General features: G+C 42.4%; 1 protein-coding gene across 1 annotated transcript in view; it reads left to right on the plus strand.

Moving 5' to 3' along the window:
• The window catches only part of schip1 (schwannomin interacting protein 1), a 231,447-nt gene that overhangs the window by 202,123 nt on the left and 9,631 nt on the right, over positions 1 to 19,693 (plus strand). Inside the window, exons 10-11 of the mRNA XM_026191808.2 lie at positions 18,119 to 18,237; positions 19,545 to 19,662. Coding sequence (XP_026047593.1) covers positions 18,119 to 18,237; positions 19,545 to 19,662 — 237 coding nt within the window. The remainder of the gene's footprint in view (positions 1 to 18,118; positions 18,238 to 19,544; positions 19,663 to 19,693) is intronic.

A 19,693-nucleotide genomic window follows, 5' to 3' on the forward strand; every position in this document is an offset into this window, starting at 1 on the left:
TTCAAGCCATCTTTTTTGCTTTTGCCATTTTCTATCTGCTGCCAAGGAGACATACCATGCCATAGTTCTGTCTCAGCTGCTTGTTATTCTCTGTGACTCACAACTGCTGTTTCATAATGGACTTCATCATTGCACAAGTGTAACTGGTGGTCAGTTAGTCATTTAGTTCGCTGGTATTTGAATGTTAATGCACTGATGCGCCTTTAAAAATGCAAGGCAAATATTAATACAGGCTAGTGATCACAGCAGGCCCTGTCTTTCCACCACAAACCGTAGGCATAGAGTCCTCATTAGAACAACCTCTAGTGGCTGGTCGTCCACACACACACGCACACACACGCACTCCTTGGCCTTCCACATCAGTTCCTCCCTGTCAGAGTGAGCTCATTACCGCCAGAATCTGGCCCTCACACTGAGCCAACCTGCTTTGCTATGCAGTGTTTTTACACTGGCACAAAATGTCAGCTCGCTAAAAGCATCTGTGCTCCTCTCTTCCCGCTGAGCCAGAGGGAGGGGGCGAGGGGGGGTAGCAGAGAAGGAGCACTAGGGGGAAATGAGGGGGAAGATGGAGAAAAGTGGCAAAAGAAATCAAATGTAGTTATGCTGAAAGGCCAAAGACAGAGAGGAAGGAGGGGTAGATGGCACAGCAGATAAAAAGAGAGAGGACAAGCTGTTTGTCGGAGAAAGAGAGGAGGTGTCATAGCGTGCTTGAGACTCATGTATTTTCCATGAGCTCTGCAGAGTGTTACGGGACATTATTTCCCACCTACAGCACCACTTCCTGTCCGCTCTGTATCCCACTAGTTACAGAAGAATGAACAGCAGTATTATTCACTCAGTGATCATTTACTTATGATGAAGTATTCACTCCTGCTGTTTTCCTGTACAGATATGCCCACATCGCAAAGCTAAATACACACACACACACAAGTGTTGTTTTGATGTGCAAAATGAGATGAGGAAAAGAAGAATGAGCGAAGAGTCCTCAGTGTACACAACATACTCTCGCAGCAAGTGGCACACACAACAGCAATTCCCTCTGCTCTGTGCAGGCATAAATTACATATGACTGTTAGAGTTTACATTAGAATCAGCAGGCAGCTATTGTATTTTAGCAGAAAGTCACTGCTGGTGGAGATCCAGTGAGTTAGTTTTAGCATCTCATAACGTGGCCAGTGAGTGGGAGGCAAAACTGCAGTCTGCCCGACTCAAGTTAATAATTTTTGTTCTGGGTTTTCTTTGTGGTGTTTTAGGTCACTTACATAATCACAGCTTTTTAAAACTTTGTTTGTTCTGTGTGCTTGTTACTCTCTGTGTATATAATTGTGTGTGTAATTTGAGAGTGGGGGTCTTCACAGTGTGCAGTCTGGATGGAGTCTGATATTGTTTCTTTTCTTGGTGTGAATAAAGAGATGCTCTCTCCGTCTCCACCTGTGCTGTGACTCAGATTGTAACCTTGACAACCCTGTGAAGGTCAGTGGGGGGTGTCTTCAGACAGACTGCTGCCATGGTGACAGAGGAGGGGAAAGGGGGTGGCTGTGGATTCCTCTATCAAAGCTAGGCTCGTGATGTTGGACATCAAAGTTGTTTCACTGCTTTGTAGTGTTGGCTGGATGCATATACTTGTGCAACAGAGAGTGAAATGACTACATCTGTATTGGAAAACACAAGAGCATCTTGAGGCTCCACATACTGGACTGAATCAAGTCATTGACTCATTGCTTGTGGGAAGTTGTTTCATGCTGATGTTCTTTACCTGTGGAGCCTAAACATAGGCTCGCACTCATGGTTTCACTTAAAATGAATATGTTATACAAAAGTCGGTGAGAGAGAAGTTCAAATTCTGACAAGCGTCATGGGAGCATCATCCATCCACCCATGTATCCATCCATCCATCCATCCACCCATGCATCCATCCATCGGTTCAAAACAATTCTTCTAAATTTAAATATATTTTACTGATTTTTATTTTTATTTCTTTATATATTTATTTATTTATTGCTACAGGGCAGAAAGTAACTACCAAAGCAAACCTACAATAGCTGTTCAGTTTTTAGAAAGTTCTGATCAAGCTGCAACCTATTCTAGGGCTGAAAAATGAATCTGTGTGCTGAACATTGTACTTTAAAGCTGACTCCAAAAAGCAAGCCAATCTCCACACAGACTGTTATAATTGCCAGCCTAAGAGCACAAATAAATACGTTTATGCCCAAATGCACACCAAAAACTGCCTGGGTTTCATTACAGCTGCACATTGAGCACATTTCTATATCTTTTTTTCCACTCTTTTGAATTGTATAACAGCTTAAAGTTGTTTGCTTTAATGCACATCTGGAAGCTGTACTATACACTATAATTTGGGATGTCCTGACCCTCTTCATATTTAGCCACTTTGAGCTTGTTTAATGCATGCTTGTAAGCTTAAAAGTGCTTTTATGAGACCCATTTGGTATTCTATGAGAAAAAAACAGGTTTATCATACAAAGATAATTATATCATCGGTGAGTGTCACAGTATGGGCGCTCTTCCAGCCCTCCCCAGCCCTCCCCAGCTGGGCACCGTGCAGAAAGCTAACCCAGAGCCAATGATGCGCAGGCTTGAGCAGCGAGATCAGAGCAGGGAGTTCATCGATCCACATCCAGGTCATTAAACCCAAGAGTGGTCTTATCGGAAAAGCAGCGTCACCCAACAAAGATCAATATCGGATAGAGAGATTTGGCCTGGAGGACGGATGAGATAACAGGGTTAGTGAGTGGCTAGCTACCTTCCCACAAAAGACAAACATGAAACTTGAAACAGATGCATGTTGCAACGGCATGAGAATCTCACATCCTCCAAACCGCTGTTGGAAGTTTTTCCACTTCCTCTGATGGGAATGTTTATAATGGAAGAAAGCAGATACTTACTGTAGAGTCCAAACAGTTCTGTAGCTTCAGTATGCTGGTTTGTGTAGTTTAAAGCTTAAAATGACTATTTTAGAGTGTTTGTGCAGTCATTTTAAAGTAAATAAAAGTGGGGTTACAGTAAAAAAAACGAGAAGAACACATCCATCTCACTGGAATTAAAAACAAATAGATGGAGATAGAGAAGGTAGAGATTATCTGAGGAGGTTGACCTGCATGTGGATTATAGACCGGCCATCTGCCACTGTGGGATTATAATCTTACAACGAGGGAGAGAATGACAATGAAGGGAAGCTGAAGATGAACATGTATACTTTCACACAGTGAGGCAAAAGTCACAAAAACGTGTGCATAAATTAAGCGAGAGACCCACTGCTTCACTTTAAATAAGGAATGTTTGGGGAGGAATAACTAAATAAGTGAATGATTTGTGTCTTTTCAAACATTCAGTGCCAGCTTTTGATACTTTCAGCTTTCGCATACTTTCTGATTACAACACATTTCAGGTTGAGCTTTTATTCGGTGCCACTTTGTGCAACACACATGCAGATTAAGATAAAGGTTAAGGAATGAAAGTCTCTCCACTGCCCTTGTCTTTGGTCCGCTTTCCGTATCTGGTATGACTTTATATAAAACAGCTGAATGACATCCTGGCCCAGACCCACACCACCCGCACCCTCCCTCATCCCTTTTCCACAATCCCCTCTCCCCACTGGGCATACATTCAGCCCCACAGCTCCTCCCCCTTTTCAGTCCAAAGCAGACAGAGAAAGGCGAGCGGGAGTGTACTCTGCTTTTCACAGCGTCTTTCCCTCCCTCTCTTATTCTCACACCCCTCCTCCAGTCTCTCACTCCCCTCCCTCTTTCAGCTTTGGGGAAGCAGCGATCAGACCCTGCCCTTTTCTGTTAACAAACAGACAGAGCAGAAAACAAGCATAAAGAGACAGAAAAGCAGAGGGTGAAGACTGAACTGACTGACAACGAGAGGCAAGCAGTGGTAGTGACAGATTTTTCTGAGTTTGGATCAAACGCTGAGTGGGATCGCTCCTCTCTTCTCCGTTGGAATACCACTGCAGGGCTGGGAATCTTATCCCAGTCCCGCTCCTGTTCCTCCAGCTCAGGCAGCTCCGCTCTAGGATGCTGTGAAGGATGGTCCACCAGGAAAACTGTTCGTACCAGGTATTTGTCTGACCAAAATGACACAACAAACATTGCTGTGCTTCAGCTGGCAGTCTTACAGGCGCAAATTGATGATGATTCTTTTTATTTTGTTACGTGTAGCGTTTTACAAATCGTAAGTTTTCCCTACAGTGAAGCTTTAAATGTCACATTTGAAAATAGGACACTCAGCACACATGTGCAGGACTTGTGTGTCACTACTGAGACTCAGACCTGTGTGGGAGTGTTGCTCTGTCTTTTGCAGTTACGTGATTGTGTTGTGAATCTGATGGCTGTCTGGTTGCTAAGAGAGAACTTGACTCCAGGGAATAATGTCCTAACTCCCATCCACCTCCTCGTCATACAACCCCCATAACATGGAAGCATGAGTTTTGCATGGAACTGCAAGTTTATATTCTCACAACTAGCCGCTGTAAAGGATTTTCAAAGCTGTGAGATTCATATAGCGGCGCAACAATATTCGTTGTATGGTGCAGAAAACATTGTGATAAATATTTAAATGATAATGCGTGGAGGGTGTGATTGTGTGTGGATTCATGTTTATGGCCGTGTGGGTGACCCTGGTGGGACATGTGACAGCAGTGTCCCACTTTATCTAACTAAGAATTGGGAGAAATGAAGCATCTGTGATTAAAGGCAAGCATCACATCACAGCTGTGCATCCGGTTTTCTATAACCAGCTCTTCTCAGGAAGAAAATCTGCAATGCAGTGAAGATGGAGAGTGGAAACAAGCAGAGAGGTAGATGAAAGGCACAAGAAATGAGGGGATATGCCGGGGGAGGCTGCGAGGAAGGAAAAGATGGAGCTTCTTTGATGAGAAGAAACAAGTGCAGAGAGTCCCAGAGAGATGGATGGGCCTTGTGGGTGTACTTAAAGTGTTTCATCAACATGTAATATGGAACTTCAAGATGAAAACTCCATATTCTGTCCTTTAACCGCAACATTTTGCATTTAGCTCAAATTCACTTGCATGAAACCTTCAGCTGAGTTGATCAAGCGTACTCCCAAGCGGGTTATTAACAGTTCCCAAATGCTCAAGTCTCTACAATTATCCACATTTGTGCAGTCTGATCTCTTGGCTGTTTCATGCAAGTGCTCTGTATTCTTAAGATTATCTTATGGAATCAATAAACTGCCCTTAAAAAGATATAATATTTGTATTATTCCCTATGCGTCCTCCACATATCAGTATTTGCGTGTCAGGAGGGTGGATTTGCGCTCGTGTTGGGTTAGGGAGCAGTTGTGTAATGGGATAAGGATTTCCTGCCATGTTTGTGGCAGATAAAGGCTCGATTGAGTGACTGAGAAATGGCAGGAATGAAGGAAAGAGCACAAGATAACCAGAGACGCCAAAGGGATAGTGGAGATGACAGATGAAAGACAGAGATGAAACAGTAAGAAAATTGACACCTCTGGCTGAGCAAAGTCCAATAAGAAGTGTGCAGACAGCAATGACGAACAGTCTTCCAAGGCAACTATAATAGATAATACACATGAAAAAAAATAATCATAATCATCTCCAGTAAAGAGGAAGGGAAAATTAAGGAGATGTTAAAAAAGTTAAAAGCAGAGATGGCTTTAATGTGGCAAAAATACTGGAAAAGAGCGAGATGGAGAAAATAAGAGAAAGAATTCGAGCGGTAAGCGGAAGAAGAGGTTCAAGCTCTTCTGATAACAGCTACTCTCTAGAGGCCTCTCAATTAGACTGGTAACCTGGCAACCAGCAGGCAGACAGCGCCCCTCACACACACAGAATAACACACACACACACACAGAGGGTTGGTAAGTAGCAAAGGGCAATGGCGAGACAGGATTGAAGAGAAGGAAAGAGTGAGGGGTGTGATGTGACATAAAATTGTCAGAGAGTAGATGAAGTGGAAAATAGAGAGAGGTCAGTGTGGCCATGTATGTGCCCATCTCTTTTTTTAAGATCAGCATCAGTGTTTTGTCCTGCTTTAAATAAGGTGTGGTCCTCTGTGTTTGGAGGTTAGCAGTTTAAATCCTCTTTTCTTCCCTTTGTATTCCCCACATACCATATCAGGCAAGCTCCCACTTAATGTCTGATACCATTAGCCAATTAGGAGGCAGGCTGACCCTGGGAGAACAAGAAAAGCAGCCATTTAACCCGCAGTCATCTGAAGCCATCAATCGATTAAGGTTCTAGTTAGTTTAAAGTCCAAAAAGAGGAAAACATTGTCTCTTTAATAACCAATCATCTGCTAGATCTCCTTTATCTCTGTGCTGCACTTCATTTCATTAAGTGTTTAAGTGAGCCAAAAGCACGCAGACCCTCTGTGTGTTTACTCGAGTCTGAGGTCTCGGTATGCCGCCCTGTTTTCAGATTCTCGTGTAAATCTATAAATCTCGCAGCGCCGTATTGCTGTCAGCAGCAGCAGCAATAACCAGTAGGGTGAAGGGTGATGGGGAGGTTTATCAGCTTGGCCACAGTGTGTCATCCTGGGCTGGAGGAATATTGTCAGCTTGCCAAGGCCTGGAGGTGTGGGGGGGCACACATGAATGCTGAGTACTCCTACGCGTAGTATTTGTATGTACATATGTATATTTATGTTGGGGCTACATGAGCTCATGCAGTTTTCCAAGCTTGACTGGAAAACGATGGAGAGAGTTCAAGTGTAACTGTATATGAGGTGTGGCCTAATGAATTATAAATGAGAGTACAGTGCCGTAGATCGCACTGGTAGATCATTCCAGCCTGACAGAACCAATCGATAAGTTGGTGCAATAAGCAAAAATCTATGGAATTACTGTCAATATTGTTTTCCATAGTACACTAGGCCATAGACCTTAATACATTATGTTTGTATAACGTAAGTGAAAGGCATAAGTTTACACAGAGATAAACATATGTATTTAAACTTATTCCCTTTTCTCTGCTAATACTAACTTGAGCTTTATGTGCTTCTTTTCAAGCTTTTCAAACTTAATGCACAAGCATGTGATGCTGTACAACTTCTTTCCAGTGCTCATGTTGCTTGTTGGGCATGTTTCTGATTTATTTTTTAATCAGTCCTTTAGCAGTACTGGCCCTAAGTCCAGTAAATAAGTAAATAAGGCTTAACTTTTGGACTTTAGATGCATTTTGGTGCAAAGCAGAGGTCTGAGTCATTGTCGGTTTTAAAGCCTTCTTGCTGACAAGATGTGGTCCTGATATATTTATTTGATTCACAAGCACAGTGTTTCTTTGTAATGTGGAAAAACTGACACTGATAGTTCAAAACTTCATTTGTTTTTCCTAAGACGTGTCGAGCTCTTCATCATGTGTTTTGGATTTTTGGATGTGGACGTTTTCAGACCTTTTCTTTGTAGCCCGTGTGGAGGTTTTACTTGTGTGGCCCACTTGAGATCAAATTAGGTTGCATGTGGCCCTTGAAATACCTTTCGATTTATCTGGCTGACCTAAATACACCACTGTTTTGGCAGGTTATACTGTAGGTCACACTAAACTCAGGACAGAGCCAACACATAAAAGGGAAATGTTATGAAATTATATTGAAAAAAATACTAAAAACTTTTGTGCATATCGTATTATTAACATAAAACTCATAACTCATATTCCCTTGCCTATATGGACAGGAAGATCAGAAGGGAAAATAAGAGCATTTCTTTCCCTAAAAGACACCCAGACCGTATCATTTTTGGATTAATTGCATTGCATCATGATGTATGTGTCTGGGATTGCATGAGTTTTGAGTTCCTTAACATCACTCTAACAGTATGTTTAATGTTGTGCAATTTACCAGAATTGGAGCTCCCTCAAAAGCATGCCTCAGTGTGAGTTTTGCAGACTTCCCGATGGGCTGCCCTGTGTTCCTTTCACAGCCCAATTTGTTTGGAACACAGAGCATCACCATGGAGAAATTCTTACCACGTTGCTATGGTAGCAGACCCCGTTCTTTTCCTCCTCTTTCCAAAATAAGATCAGATGAGAATATGTGGCGTTACTTTCAAACGTGTCAGTAAAACTGGTATGATAATGACATACAGATATTAGAAAGATGATAAACAGTAAAGATGTGATTCTACAGCATGTGCACAGGCATGCGTTTGTTACTATTATCTTTGTGAGGACATTGGAATATTATGTATTTCCTAAAGCTAAACCTTTATCCTAAAGCCAGGTCTTACCCCTTCAACACACCTTGTGAAGTGTGTCAGAAAATGACGAGCAACCAGACTGTCCTCACTTCCTGCAAGTGTCCTCACCCCTAAGTTCTCAATTCTGTATTGGTCCTCACAAAGATAGATATACAAGTACAGAAACACACATAGCGCCACTGGCCTTGGATCCCAGGCGTACAGGAGGTGCCAGGAACCCTCTCCCACAGTCACCCTCTGTTCACTTGGAACAATAAGCCTTTCTGTGTGTGTATGTGTCTCTCTGTCTTTCATACTCGCTCTCACAGCTGACCATAAAGTCAAGTCATCACCTATACTAGAAGAACTAACTTGCATGTGTGCAGCCTCGTGTGTGTGTCCTAAATGTAGCTTAAAGTACCCACAGTTCACTTCGCCTTTGAACTGTCAGTAGGGAATGTTTGCACTAGTGAGTGGATGTGCGTTTGTTTGCCTCCTTTGACTAGGTAGACCAGGTAACCAATTCCTCCCCAGCCTCCTATCACACTTGAATCAGCAGTGACTTCACCTTCACGATGAAGTCAGCCTCAGTAATGAAGTCGAGATCCAGCGGGGCAAACTCTGCCCCACCCTCTAACTCCAAACAGGCCGCTCTCGCTGACGGCTACCACTGGCTTTATCAGCCTGCGCATGTATGTGTGTGTTGCATGTATTGTCCCCAGCAGCACCCCAGTGTGGGTGGATTCAGGAGACAGCCAGACAATTCGCTGTACTCTGCCCATAATCCACAGGGATCAACACTGAATCAAATCCACTTCCTATTTTTTCCACTTAACCCTTCTGCGTGTGTGTGTGTGTGTGTGTGTGTGTGTGTGTGTGTGTGTGTGTGTGTGTGTGTGTGTGTGTGTGTGTGTTCAAAAGCTCTTTGATGTTATCATCCAATTGCATTATTCCCCAACTGTCTTCCTCTTTGATATTTTTTCTCGTGTTATTCTCATCTGCGCGCTCTCTCACTCTGAGCAGAGAAACAGATGAATGTGACTCATGTTCATCAGTACCACTTGGCATTCTCCTCCCTCTCGTCTTCTCCTCACAATCCTCGTGTCCCCCTTTGTCCTTGGCTGGGTATTTTATTTCTTATCTGATATCCTTGTCTTTCATTTAGATCCCTCACTGTTTAGCGTGATACATCATCTGAAGCCACCTGTAGGCGGTGGTTTAATGCTTCAAAAATAAAAAAAAACCTCTATTTAACTTTCATGTCTACTCTGTTTGAGATCAGGGTTAGCTTGTCTAATTATACAAAGCTTTTAAGGGTACCATAGTTTCACTTGTTGTTCCTAATACATAATAATGATTTTAAAATACTGCTGCAAATATATCGTGAATATCTTAAGCTGTTTTCCCACATGAATTACAAAGAATGTTTGAAAGATTAGAGTACGTATAATCCAGTACACACAAAACATGAAATACAGTAAACAAAACAAAAAGTTACCTTGAATTGTGAGGAAAAAGGTTCAAATTACAATGTCAGATGGAGCAAATGGTCATTATGATCTTCCCCCCAACCTGCTGAGGGTCCTGGGCAATTGTGCCCTTGAGATGACCCTCATTTCATACAGATTCTGAAGGTAACTAAGGATGGCACTGGATCCTGCATGGTCACTAATGCTGTTTGATACACCCTCTAGCTAGCTAACACCCTCCACCTTCAATCAGGCTGGAAATCTATCCAAGTTATCTTATTTCTCATCTAGTACACTAACTACTGGAAATGATCCTCGTGGCCTGGGAAGGCCTTATAGAGTATACGAGAAGCAGCACACATGTTACAAGGTAACATTGCATGTGTAAAATACCTTTCACTTCTGGGATATTTCAGATTTCCAACTTTGGAAATACAAAGTTTGATGTATCTTGTTTTCCATTAAATAAAATAAAACAAACCTCTAAAATACAACTGTGTATTGAATGCATTGTGCCTGAAAATTTTAACAGGAAGGAGTAAAAACAATAACATCAGTTGTAATCTGTCAGAGATGTGCTGACATTTCGTCATTATGAAGTAAAAATATAAGTGAGTACCAGATTTGTCATTCTAAGTTCTTGTCGTACCGGCCATTTTTCTGTGTAACCAGCTGACGGTGTGTGTGTGACTGCGTGTGTTTGTGTGAAGTCATGTTCCCTGCAGTGTGAAGCTGCAGCCATATCTGGATATAATTTTCTGTCTGGGCGGCTATGACAAATATATGAGTCACGGGTCAATAACGTCTCACAAAGATGAGATCATTACACACCATGGAGAGCTCAGATTGAAATTGTAAGTCACCGATACAAGGCACAAGCAATCTTTGTGTGTATGAGTGAGTGAGTGACTGTGTGTGTGCTTGTGTGCCAGACTAATGGTCTATTGTGCTCTGTCAGGGTTTATTTAGCTGACCGGGGCTGTGGGGTTTGCTGGCTTTGGAGTCTGGACCAGGCACTATTTTTACCTTAGCAGGAAGGGAGTACACCACCTTCTCTGTTACATATGCTCACTCTTAAACATTCATTCACCTTCAGTGTATAGTCTGATTTGCAAAGTTTTATCATACGCAGAAATCCTATGTGGGACAGACTGGGAAGAAATATAAAGAGCGAGAGATGACGTCCAGGAGGGCTTTTAGACACAACAAAAACCATCGAAAACACACATGGGCGAGCACAGTCCCCTACACACACATACTGCGGATATCCCTGTCCCATCGCTGAGGTGTCTCTTTTCAAACTGGTGGTGAGCAGCTGCTGTCCTCATGTCAGGGCATGAAGATGAAACAAACACCCGTCTGAGTTTCTCTCCTCGCTCTCTCTCTCTCTTTCCTGTCCTGAGCTGTGAGAGGCTGCCCTGGCCAGAGGGTGGAAGGTAGGGAGGGTCTAAAGGGGCTTTACCTCTGACAACTATGCTTTTTCAGTCCTGTGGGAGAGGCGGAATGAACCTATAGACCGAGCGTGCAGAGTATTCAGAAAGTGCAGGGAAGGAGAAACAGCGTCACAACATGTTAGGGTAAGACGAGGAGAAGACACCAGTAGAGGAGTAGATAGGGGTCAGTTGACTGGGATTATGATGCATTTTGACTGGACTAAAGCTCAGGAGTCAGTGTGGACTACAACCTACTGACTGGGACGTAGAAGGGAAAAGACAGGAAAACGGAGAAGGAGAGAAGGATGAGGGAGGCACTGGATAAAACGGATGTATGTGGAGGGGTGGATGATGTCATCAGGCAAGCCTCCAGTCTCTACCTCAGTGATGATTATAAAGAGGTAAAAGAAAGTATGGAATCAAATTTTGATCATTAATTGCATGATTTGAAAGTGTGTGAAGTCAGCAGGTGGATTATTTTAGGTAGGTTTCTTCTACTTCGTGTCTGCCAACTTAAACCACTGAACATACTTTTGTTCTGTTTTGTGACAAAAATAGAAGTTCAAACTTAATGCAAAGTGTAAAAGCGCTACTACAGAGTTCGGAGTTAACTCAGTTCCTAATGCAGCCATCTGTAATTTATTTATAATCAGTATGAAATGTTTTATTTGTTTAATCCAATCCAATGAATACACTAAATTGTGCGTTTCATGATGGCCCATTAACCTCACTGTGAGTAAAAGCCTTCATAAAGTGACTCCACCAAGTTATTCTAGACCTTTAAAGGCACTTATTTGGGAAGTTATTTGGAGGTCTTAATTTAACTTTAATGGTCATGGGGAGAAAAAAAACTACAGAATCTGCTTAAAATCTGATAAAAATGCTTCAAACGTTTTCCTGATTTAGGCCCAAAATAAAGTTTTTAAAAGCTCATGTGCCCTGAAAGTTAAACCTCCACCTCGATCTTTGGTGGAATTTTCCCACAGATTTCAGTTCAGGGATCCTTTGAGTGTTTTGATGTCTTTATAATATAATAATGTCTCTTACTGCAACTGGCTCAGAAATAGTCCAACGCAACACTGCACTGTGTAAGTCTGACATCACTAGTTCAAGGATTTGCTCTAGAGAGAGAGCTAATGGGCTAATAGTTTTTGTTAGTTCCCAGTCTCCTCGGTGAACTAACTCACCTTCATACTGAGCAGAGACGTGATAGTGAGTTTCAGCTTCTGATTTGATTTTCAGCAAGAAAAGTAATAAAAAAAAATTCAAAATGGCTGAACTTTCCATTTAATCCACTTTTGCGTGTTGTGCACAGCTGTGAATGCAGCTCAAAGACCGAGGCTGATGTAGTTTGGGCTTTTAAGCACTTACGTATTCGGGCCACTGTTATGACAAAACAGTATGAGTAACCAGGACTTTATTCTGTAACTCTGCTGCACTTTGCTCTACAAATACTCGGCCCTTCTGCTTGAAAGAATGCTCTAGTGTCACATGGTGGACCCATTGTCCTGTCCAAACCCACTTCATGCTCCTTATCTCTTCTGCCTCCCTTTGTCAGTCTCCCCCCCCCCCCCCTTCTTTTTTTCCTTTCTCCCACCAAAACCCTCCCCCACCTCTTTTACCCCACATGAACATTCATGTGTAGCCCAGTGCCACTTGTTGAGTTGTTCCCTTCCAATCTGAGTGACAGGAGCAGCCTTGCACTGACCTGCAGCTGAACTATACGGGGGGTCAAAGGTCAGGTCTCTTATCTGTATGGAATGTTCCACTGCCTGGACAGACGGGTCTCAGATAGCATGAGAATTGAAGACAGTCTTACACACACAAGCACACACCTCTTTAGAGACATTTAAAGAAATCTGTGCGCTTCCTCTGCTGCTGAGATGAGAATATCACTGCCGTGTAGATGGGAAGGCTCTTCCAGTAGTCAGTCAGTTTAGCCTACAGGGTGTAAAGCTGTCCTCATAAAGCAGATGCCATCCTCAGAAAGTCATTGTATAACTGTATGCCAAGAAGACCACGAAGATTTGACACTTTGTTCACTTTGATTTATTTAGGGGTTACAAAATCTCATGTGCTATTTTGCTTTAGATATGCTTCTAAGTAGCTATGCTGTGTAATGGATTACCAGCTGCTGGACATGCACTCACTGTTTTCGAACTGTAATTGTACATTACAGTGGTACAGACAGTGCAGACAAGCAAGAAAGCAAAAATAGAAATGAGCATTTTCCCCTCGATGTTACATTTTAAATTTTAAATATAGTCAAGTTGATCCAGTTTTACTCTAAGCCTGCAAGAACATCTGTGTGAAATGTGAAAGTATGTAGCACAGTCATAACAACTGGCTCACACAGAAGACTTTTTGGCCTTGTTTCTGTTTGTAAAGCTGAGGGTTCAGCAGCATCCCACTGTTAGTCCTGGAAAATATATGTGAGTGAAGTCATCCCCGTTTGGATTCACACCATCACACAGAAATTTCATAACGCAGCAACGCACACGCACATCGACACAGCACCTTCGCTGAAAACAAGCACCCAGTCATGCCCAGGTGTGCTCCACTGTCGTGCATTTACTAATAATATACATGAAGACCTGACGTCTGTGCTCACAAGAAGTGCATGTGTGATAACAGTGGGTTCTTGTTCTCAGTCAGGGAGTAAGGTCCGGGTCACTGAAAAGACTCCATTGTGCAGAAAAAGAGAGACCACTTTGTAAGGAATTGTGTGAAAAGAGATGAAGAAACCTTGTAGAGCACTCCTCAGCCAAGGCCAATACCATATGTCTCAAATTCAACAAAAGTGATCCCCATCTGTTCCAAACTTTAATATGCACTTCCCTTGCTCCACCTGTCCACCAAGTCTCCAGACACTCAGCCTTTAGTTTTTTGGGTTAATCTTGATGAAAAAAAAGATAAAGTATGCAGCACTGATCACATTCCTTAGCCTTCGCAAAGGAGTGAAGGGGTTTATAAGTTTTAAAGAAACACTATCTACCACATATTTTAAGTTACAGTAAAAGAAGGCTTTCAGAGACTGAAATCAGAGAAAAGTCAAGCACAGCTGTACTGATTCATGCACATCAGCATTTACATGTAAACACGTCTCAGATCTTAACCACTGAAAAAATTCTGGCCATGAGAACCAACAATTTTGTGGGAGGCAGAAGGAGGATGCTCTTTGCTGGTGCGGATAATTAAATTCATCTCCCTTCTCTAATATAGATTTTCAGGGAAGATTTGAAGGCTCAAAACAAGCACCCTGTCGTCCACTGCCAGGCCTAAATCACCCTCTAGGCCTGCGGATGAATGGTTGTACTGCAGAGTGGAGAGGAGGAAATGCCTTTGTCAATGAGGGTTTTTTCAGCAGAGGAAATTGCTTGGTGATTTTGAGGAAAAACAGAAATTAGTCCAATTGTGTTGGTCCCAATCTAATTTGGAAAGTGATGGCTCTAGTGTTTAGGCCAGGAACTGATGGAGGTAGTTAGGATGATCTCTCATTCGGTGTCTCTTACTCGTTTCGTGCATTAAAATGTTAATGTAATGGATCCAGCAATTTTCCATGTCATCATCAAGTGGAAATGCTCATTTGCGCTTTGTGGATTTTTAGTTTTTCTTCTTTCTTTGGGAGGATATTTAGCAGAAAAATTACAGAGTAAAGCGCACGGAAGAATGTTTGAATAGCAAACCTAATGGAAAGGGTTTGTGTGCCTGGAGCCTGTGACTTGCAAGGTTTGCTTGTCATTCAAAAGTCACACCTGTAAGAGGTGGAAGTGAATATGGAAACTGTGACAGGATGTGATAGCTTCCTGCGTTTGAAAAGTATGTAATTAAACTGATTTTCAGTCAAGGGAGAAACTGAAACTAATATGAAATATTAACATTTAAAGAGAAAAAAACATGCACATTTTTTTTCTGCCCATTTCACACTTCCTCTTGTTAGTTGCATATTCAACACCTTTCTAAAAGGTTTATGGATCTCTCATGATGACTGTTTTACCACCTGCACGCACACACAAGTGCACAACGCAAACAAGCAGTATAACAGATGACGCCTATTCAATGAGAGGAAGTTGTTTTGTCAGGCAGGTGTCAGGTGCAGAGCTTTGCAGAGCCACATCTGCGTGATGTAGTCGTCTACTGTCACCAGGGGGCGATGTCAACAATATAACAGCCAGTAATGTGGGCAAACAAATGTGAAACCAATATGTAGTGCGTTATGGTGCTCGCCGAAGAAATGAGAATTTGTCAGGGTAAGTTCACCAGATAAGAACTTATCAGTCACAAGTCGTTAGCCAGTGACCACGCAGTGTCAGATCCACACACCTCACATTATCACCACCAGCAACACGCATGTGCGTCTCCATAGCCTCTGGTTGGTTGGATTGTAATAATCCTTTCCTCTGTGTAGCCAAAGAGCTATGCTTACGGACACAAACACAACAACATTAATCCGGCTTTAATCCAACTGCAGATCAGTGTTACAGTTTGACTCCCAGAGATTTTCCCACTTCTTTATGGAACGTAATGTTGTTTTGTGTGTCTTCATATCAGTTTTGACAGTGCATCACGACTATACCTGCCAGGGGCGTAATTTCCAGGGGGGTTAGGGGGGTTATGACCCCCCCAATAATCAGACCCAGCCAATATAACCCCCCTAATAAAATTAAGAATTATCTTGCATTAATAGGCTGTTTTCTTAAACCCGCTGGTCTGCTTCTTTCCTCCTTGTTTTATACCATATAATTACCAAGTGGATATCTTTGTGTTCTGCAGTGTTAGTCAGACAGACAACACGAATGTGAAGATGTAACCTTGAATGAATTGAAGGATTTCTCGGCTGACTGAGAAAATATTCAGATTAAAAACAGCCCTGGCTTTCCTGTATTCATTGTTTGCATTATATAGAGTCGAACCAGCTTAAGAGTATAACAGTAAAACTCATAAGCAGTGCTGTTAATTATTGCTCTTGAATATCATCAGTAACCAGCGTGTCCTTGGGCATCCCTGTTGCACATTATTGCAGCATATGCTTTGTCTTCTGCATCACTAATGTATTTTAAAAAACTCTGAACTCTGATGACTGGACATTAAATGTAAATCTGTGCTGCTGAGCTGAATAGTAAAACATTACTAAAAACTGGATAAACACAAAGCTGTTAAATAGATCTGGATCTTTATTTCCACCTACATAAGGTCTTCAGCATGTCTTTACCTGTTGTTAAGGTGACATTAATAACATCCAAAATATCCCCTGAGCCTTCGTGAAGAATTCCTTCCCATCCCTCATTTTAGTCTTTTCTTAGCTCTCACCACATGAGCGGAGCATGCAGTTACCGATGCTCAGTGAGCCTGCTGCTTTTGATTCTTACCTTTGCTTGGAGCTACTGTTCAGTGGAGTAACATGAGTGACAGCTTTGTTGCAGTCAGTATGAGTGATGTGTAGTATACGTGTTTGACCTGCACTGTGCCACACAGGCTGCTGTTGCACCTTTGAAGCGGTGAATTGAAACTTTCAAGTGTGTTCTCCAGGGAGTGTCTCAAACAGAGCAGTGCCAGGTCCGCTCCTCAACATGCCAGTGCATGTTTATGTGTGTGTGTGCTCACTGCACAAGGAGCGTCTTGCGGCCTCTTGTGTGGAGTGGGATTATGTTAATATGTTAATTTGTCCTCAGTGAAGGCACTCTCACCAACGCCTGCACGCAATTGTCAAGAGAGATAGGCAGTGAGAGAGGAAAGGTGGGAGAGAAGGAGTTGAGAAAATGAGTGGGAGAGCGGTGAAGGTGTGATGTGCGATTTGGAGTAGCGTAACGAACAGAGTGAACGCAGAGAGATCGTTTGATGGAAGGGTTAGGACGGGCCTGAGGATGAAGATGAAGAAGAAAGCATGTAAATGGAAACAACAAGACAGATGAGCAAGGTGAAAAGTTTTAAGATGGTTTGCATGAAAATAGGAAGGAGATAAAGTAATGGACAAACTCACAAAGACAGGAATAGTGACTATCAGTCAGGCAAACACCACAGGTATCTCTTTCCTGCTTAGCACATTCTCACCTCAGTCTTACGCTCTCCCTTTTGCCAATTTGCCTTTTCTAAGACAGAAATACAGGCCAGAAATATGGGAAAGAGAGAGACTACAGACAGAGCAGGAATGTAGCAGTTACATGATATATATCTTAGCACAGTACCCTGGTTCCCATAAGACATTAATATGTTATCATTATGGATAGCTTTGCTGTGCACAAACCAAATAGTTGATTTAACCTCAAATCATGTAAAGCTTTGTTTTGTAAACCTTTCCCTCCCTTCAGGTCCCCAGACTCCCATTTGAGAGAAGGACGTTTAAGCACTGCAGTGTTTGGGGCAACTGTGTATCAAACAACCTGCAAAAAATTCTGCAGAGCTTCAAAATCCTTCAAAAATGTGACGCCACAGTTTAAGTGGGTCACTAGTAGCGTGCATCTCTGCCTGCTGTGTTCACCTGTTATCAGCAGAGGCGAGATGGGTAGCTGGTGCGATTTTGTATGAGCACCACCTGTGCTGAAGCTGTCCTGAGCTACGGGAAGAGGCAAGACAAGAGAAACTCTGAAACTGTGTTGTTTGGAATTTCTTGCACCTTTAATTATGCATGAAATGTGCATTAGAGTAATTTCTCAGGGGTTTATTCTATATAAACTCTTGCACGTTGTCTGAGATATCAAGTGTTGTTCTCTGAATCAACAGTACCACCTCCTGGTGAATCCTGGTACTGTCAACTTCTGAAGCTCTAATATTTCAAAAACAGGTTGTTGTTTTTTAGTAAATCAGCCTACACCATGCTTTGTATCAAAGTTGGCTAAGACAGATGCTGCTATAGATATGCTTGCATCTTTGGTTTGTACAGTCAGAAAGTGATCAGGGTGGCACTGCTTTCTATCTGTGCATGTCCTGCGGGATGAAGCTTACTAAAGGGGAAGACACTTGGCCTAATTTCGAAACTGCAATATCAGTCATCAAAAAGATCACAAAAAGTAACCAAATCCTGTTATTTTACTGTTGCAGGCCCAGAAGAATGAGCGGGAGTCTATCAGGCAGAAGTTGGCCCTGGGCAGTTTCTTCGATGATGGGCCGGGCATCTACACCAGCTGTAGCAAGAGTGGCAAACCCAGTTTGTCCTCAAGGTAACACAGCTGACATCTCTCGTATAAGCATGTGACTAACACTTGGAAAGTGTTTGATTGTGTGCGGTTTGTTGTTCGTTCGTTTGTTTTGTTGTTTTATTTTGAAGTGTGTGTGTGGAGGGTGTTATGCGGTCACATAATTCTCTAAATGTGAAAGTGCGCTGAATCAAAATGTATATCTATCAAGTTCTCTTTACTGTCATTGGCAGCTGAGTGGGGTAATGTCATATAGTCAGACCTTGTGGTTTTTCACTTCCCAAGAAAATACCAACGTGTGTATGCACAGAAACACACACACATACACACACAACCTCCTACTTGTACCTTACTGGAACTGCAGTGCTCATCTTATCCCCGTGATTCGAATCAAGTGGATTTCTCATTATTTGTGGTTAATCGTCAAAGGGCAGTATTGTGCAAAATAAGATGCACTCATCAGTTTGACATTAACACGATGTTCTCGAGAAAACCCTGAAATGAGGAGCTTAGTACATTTATGAATTTTTCATATTGGAGTACCAAAAGACTGTTTACATCTTATGACACTGTCTCAGGCATTTCCATCTCTTTCTACTCAGTGCTAATTGTCAGCTGATATATTAACCAATGCTAATATGTCTGAGCCAGATTTATATTGCCAAGCACTATATATATATATACATATATCAGCCAGGCCCTACACTGTTTATTGCTGAACTTCAGTGTATCGTCTCCTAGTTGTCAAAAAGTCACTTTAGTGGTCTGTGCAATTCAGAGAGTGTTTTGATTCTCCTTCTCTCACTCAAAAAACCAACCAGCCACTCAGGTCCTATTTTTATTGGGACTGATTGGATCTATGCTATGTAATCAATCACCTCTGTTTGTAATTACTCTATTGAATTAAGCAGATTATTGATCCACAGTGGGATGGAGCTACACCTTGCGACATTCTGTTCTTCCATGGCCCAGGCAGATTGCAGCAGACCTATCTGAGGCCACCTGGATCGATGCAAAGGGGAGATGATTAAAAACAAGAGCTCTCTTTAATTTTATCTTCAGCTGGCACTTTTCTCTGCTCATGAAGGGCACTTGTTTCTATTGGGATCTTCTTTCTTATTCCCGTATTTCTGTGTTTTAGCACATCAAGGTTTGTGTTTGCTCTCTTACACTCGCAGCACTCTTTGTAAGAGCAGCAGTGCATCAGTGTTCATTTTGATGTTGCTCCAAGTCTGCGTCAGTCACTGCAGAATCAACTAACAAGTGAACCAACTTAACGCCCGCTTTGTGCTAATATTGTTTTTCTCTGTGTTTTCACGCCTCTCTTTCAGGCTGCAGAGTGGGATGAACCTACAAATCTGTTTTGTCAACGATAGTGGCAGCGATAAGGACAGCGATGCAGACGACAGCAAGACGGAGACTAGCCTGGACACACCTCTGTCCCCTATGGTATGCACAGATGCCCACACGTCCACCACTG

Source organism: Astatotilapia calliptera, chromosome 14 (assembly GCF_964374335.1).
Source record: "Astatotilapia calliptera chromosome 14, fAstCal68.1, whole genome shotgun sequence".
Lineage (NCBI taxonomy): Eukaryota > Metazoa > Chordata > Actinopteri > Cichliformes > Cichlidae > Astatotilapia > Astatotilapia calliptera.